Source organism: Monoraphidium neglectum (genome assembly GCF_000611645.1).
Source record: "Monoraphidium neglectum strain SAG 48.87 unplaced genomic scaffold scaffold03594, whole genome shotgun sequence".
Lineage (NCBI taxonomy): Eukaryota > Viridiplantae > Chlorophyta > Chlorophyceae > Sphaeropleales > Selenastraceae > Monoraphidium > Monoraphidium neglectum.
In genome coordinates, this window is record NW_014010035.1 from 1,234 (window position 1) to 5,354 (window position 4,121).

Here is a 4,121-nt window from a genome sequence, read left to right on the forward strand (position 1 = left end):
TCCCCGGGCCCACGCTCCAGCTGCGGCCGCGCGCTGTCTGCAGCCGCATGAGCCACACGAGCAACCACCCGCCGCCACATCGTTGCAGCCCAAACGGATGCATGCCCAGCAGCTGGTGCCGGCCAGGCCTGGGGCGTCAGACAGGGTGCTGTGCCAGTCTGCCCGCACCGCATGCTCGACGCCAGCGACGACGTCATCGATGGCATTGGCCGCAACAAGCTGCTGCCATGTCAGCTGCCGCCTGCAGCGCACGCGCCACGCCAGGAGTCCCAATGTCGCCAACCTTTTGCATCCCTTTCATGTGTCTGACACTGAGTGAGTGAGTGAGGGAGTGAGTGAGTGNTGCGTGTGTGAGTGTGTGTGTGTGCGTGCGTGTGTGTGTGTGTGTGTGTGTGCACGCGCGCGTGCGTGCGTGGGCGTGCCTGCATGCGTGCGTGTATGCGTGGGTGCGTGCGTGCGTGTGCGTGCCTGCGTGCGTGCATGCGAACACCAGCACACCAAGCACAAACAACAAGCACGGCATTGAACGTGAGCAGTTTCATGCATATGATCGTAGCGGAGGCAGAGCAGGGTGCAGCAGCAGGTGGTCAACCAAGCTGAAAATGGCACTGCTGGAGGGCCACACCTTGAGAAGAACGAGCTGTTTGCGACCTGCTGCCGGCGTGACTGGCANCGGTTGGCACTCCGCCGCAAGTATCCATCACCCTGCTCCCTGGAGGTCACCAGCAGGCTGCTCACCACGCAGACACCTTGCAGTGCTGCATTGCTGGATGACGGCTGGCTGGCTAGTGCTGGCCATCACTGGCATGCGCTCCTGCTCAATTCACATGCGGGTTTGTCTATGCCGCACAACAACCCAACTCTGCCATCCGCCGCTGTTGTCAGGCCTTGCTGGGCTCATCACTGCGGGGCATGGAACTCAGCGCCCTGGCAACGAAACTCGCATCCCTGGCCCTGGCTCAGTCCCATAGGCGAGTGCGCGCTTTGAACGCAACACCCGCCCTGTGCCAGTTGACAGCAGGGCACCCACAACGACGCAGCCCGAGAAGCGCACATCAACGCCATCAACCCCGTGGCACCCTCATTCATGCTTGACTCCCCACTGTAGTAGCACACACGTCGCACCGGCTCCCCGCAGGTGACTACAGCCACCTGCAATAAGCAACCACCAATGCCATCTCCCAGCTCTTGCCGCAATGCAGCCCGTGCGTGGCTTCTCACGATGCCCCTCGCCGCATCATGTGTTGGCAAAGGGAGGTAGTCACGCTCCCGCGCCGCGGCAGGGGACGTGAGCGACGCGGCTTCAACCACTCCAGCACAGAGCTGACAACTCCCCCTTCACCCGCCAAGGTGGCAAGATGGCAGTGCATGAGGCCTCACCTTTGCTGAGGCCGTGTGGCATGTCAACTCCAGGACACCGCAGAGGCTCGAAAGCCCCAGGCGCACTGCTTGCGATCATGAACAGAGCCCACCAGACCCTATGGACGCACGTCCTCAGCTGCAACACCTGCAAGAACACTCTGGCATAGATGGGCGCAAAGCAGGCACCGCTACCATCTCCGCACCAGCACCGACATTGCCACAGCGTGCACCTTGTTGGGTGGCGGCGCCCCCACCTCACGCTGGCTGGGTGCCACCAAGAGCACCTGCAAGTTGTCCCGCCTGCGCTGCACCGGAGAATCACCCATTCCTCGTACCATCTGCTGCGCCTCCACCCGGCAGCTGCCCGCGCTGCTGCAGGCTGAGTTGTAGGCGTAAGCAGCTGCCTTCAGTACCCTCGCCCACGTCTGCTGGGCTGTTGGCACCATCCCATCGTTGCGCTCGCTGGCACGATGGCAACGGCTTTCCTCCACCGGCCGGCTACAGCACAGGGTATCGCATGCTGCACTGCCGACGCCACAGGCAAGCAAGAGCCCAGCCGCACCGCGTTCCACGCGCAGCGCGCCAAGCAGTATTGCCGAAGAGCGCATCGTACACACCGTCTCGGCCTCTCCACCTAGCTTGCCAACGTGCGAGACTGGGTGCTAGCATGCTGAACTCTACACTCCCACACGTGATCTGCGCCCATTGCTTGCGTGCAACACAAATCAAGAGCAGCGTGTTTTCTCATCTCATGACACTTTCGAGCAGTGCCGGTGGATCCCATCAAAATGCATCACTGCGGCCAACCCCATAATGAGGCATGCCTCGGACCGTGAATTCGAGTGACACTCTGGTGACTTGTTGTTCGTTGCAGAAAGGGCTGCGAGGCTTGTTGTTCCAGCTCCCACTGCATTATTGAGCTCGCCCTTCCTGATGTATGCCGTTGCCGGTCCTGTGCCCCGCTTGGCGATATCACCAATCCTGACACGGCTCATCCACAACTGCTGCATGTTGAAGCAGCGCTTACATGCTGAGGCCCGCAAACACCGCCAATCTTGCTGCTTGTGCCTCTCACATGATGCTTTCATGTGCTGCACATTGGCGGCGCACCCTCACAGAGCCCATTATTGCCCTCTCCCCAGGCACTCGCGCGCCCGTTTGCTTGTCCCAGACACGTGCAAAAGGCAGCTGTTGCAACATGTCCGGTCCGGCAGGCGTTGCATCTCTGCGCAGAAATCATCCTACTGCAAGCTGCTCTGAGAAGCTGCATGGACAAAGTGGCATTCCAAGCAGCGTGCATCCTCACAGCACTCAAGACTCTGCGGCCAATGCACACAACATGTCCTCCCCAACACCTGCTGCCAGCGCCACTAGCGAGTGCGTCACCCCTTCCTGCCCCTCCCCGGCCCCAGCGCCACCAGCCTGTCCGCCATTTCAGACACCTCCCCCCGAAACTGCGCCTCGTTCTCGTAAAAGCTCGCCCGGCGCCAGAACGCAGGAGGGTCCTGCGAAGCGCGGGTCCCTGCGGCCATCCCGGCCAGCAGCCTGAAGACTGCGCGCTTAGCCGTGTCGATCATCTTGGGCCCCACAGCAGTGAAGGTCCCAACAACCACTTCCTCGTCGTCGTCGTCATCGCCGCTGTCCCTGCCGCCGTCACCGTGGCCACCGTTGGCTGTGGGCTGCAACTACGGGTGAGGGTCGCGGCCAGGGGGAGTGAGCGTGCGTTTCTTGCAAGGGGTGGTCGCGTGTATCGTGTGTGTACATGCGAGGATCACGTGCACATCAGTGGCTCACTGCTGGATTGCTTCGCACCCCACGCAACGTCGGCAAGCAAGCACGCCACACTCAGAGTTGAGGCCCCTGAGCAGGCGCACACCTCACCTTGGCCACGTCTCGGACCTCAACCCTGACGCTCCATATGCAGACCATGATTCTTATGCCGGAGCGGTACCACAGCTCCTCCCGCCCCGCCTTGCGCCGCAGGCCAAAGTGAGGGCCCGGCTGCGTGCCCCGGCGTGGCTGTTGAGCCTTGGCCTTGGGGACCTGCTGCCGGGCGGCGGGGCCGTCGCGCACGTCCACCAGCACCGCCCCGGTGGGCTTGAATGGCAGCAGGCTCTCCTCGGCAGCCGCCTTGCTGTCCAGCTTTATCATGTGCTTCTCGGCGGTCAACCGCGCCTCCAGCCCCCGCTCCTGGCACAGCAGGTGCGCAGCCAGCAGCGGGTCCTCGATTTGCTCTCACGCCGCACCGCCCTGCGCGCCCTGCCGAAGGATGTCGATGTCAGTCTGAAGGCTAGGGTAGTGGCCGGCCAGCACCAGGCCACAACCCTGGGGCCGCAGGCCGCGCACCGCGCCGGCCGCACCACCTTGGGGGCCGGGCTGCCGCTGGTCGCCGCCCTCGCCCCGGCCGGGCCGCGCGTGCAGGCCACCGATTGCCTGCCCACCGCCAACCGCCCGCACCCTGCCCGACGCGTCGCTCTGGCCTGTGTCCGCCGCGCCGGCCAGCTGCGCAGCGGCGCCAAACGGCGCGCCGCCGCCGAGCAGCGGGTTGTGGAAGCCGCCGGCAAGTGCGCCGCTCGCCGCCGCCTTGGCCATGGCTTCGGCGGCCGCCCTCAGCTGCTGGGCGTAGCTCAGCAGCGGCGCCGCAGCCTTGCCGGCGTCCTCCATCTCCTCATCCTCCACGTCCTGCTCATTCTGCTCCCGCGGCGCCGCGCCAGGCCGGGCCTGCGGCGGGTACGGCACGCGCGGCTGCCGCGCCCGCT

At 64.3% G+C, this 4,121-nt stretch overlaps 1 protein-coding gene across 1 annotated transcript; it reads right to left on the reverse strand.

The window, feature by feature from the left end:
- Positions 1–2,744: 2,744 nt before the first annotated feature.
- On the reverse strand, positions 2,745–4,083 carry MNEG_13046 (hypothetical protein; the record flags this gene model as incomplete). The annotated part of the gene is made up of 3 exons (XM_014038482.1): positions 2,745–3,047; positions 3,244–3,552; positions 3,709–4,083. Coding segments are annotated over 3 exons (987 nt in total), but the record flags the coding sequence as incomplete, so codon positions are not given.
- Between the last annotated feature and the right edge of the window lie 38 nt (positions 4,084–4,121).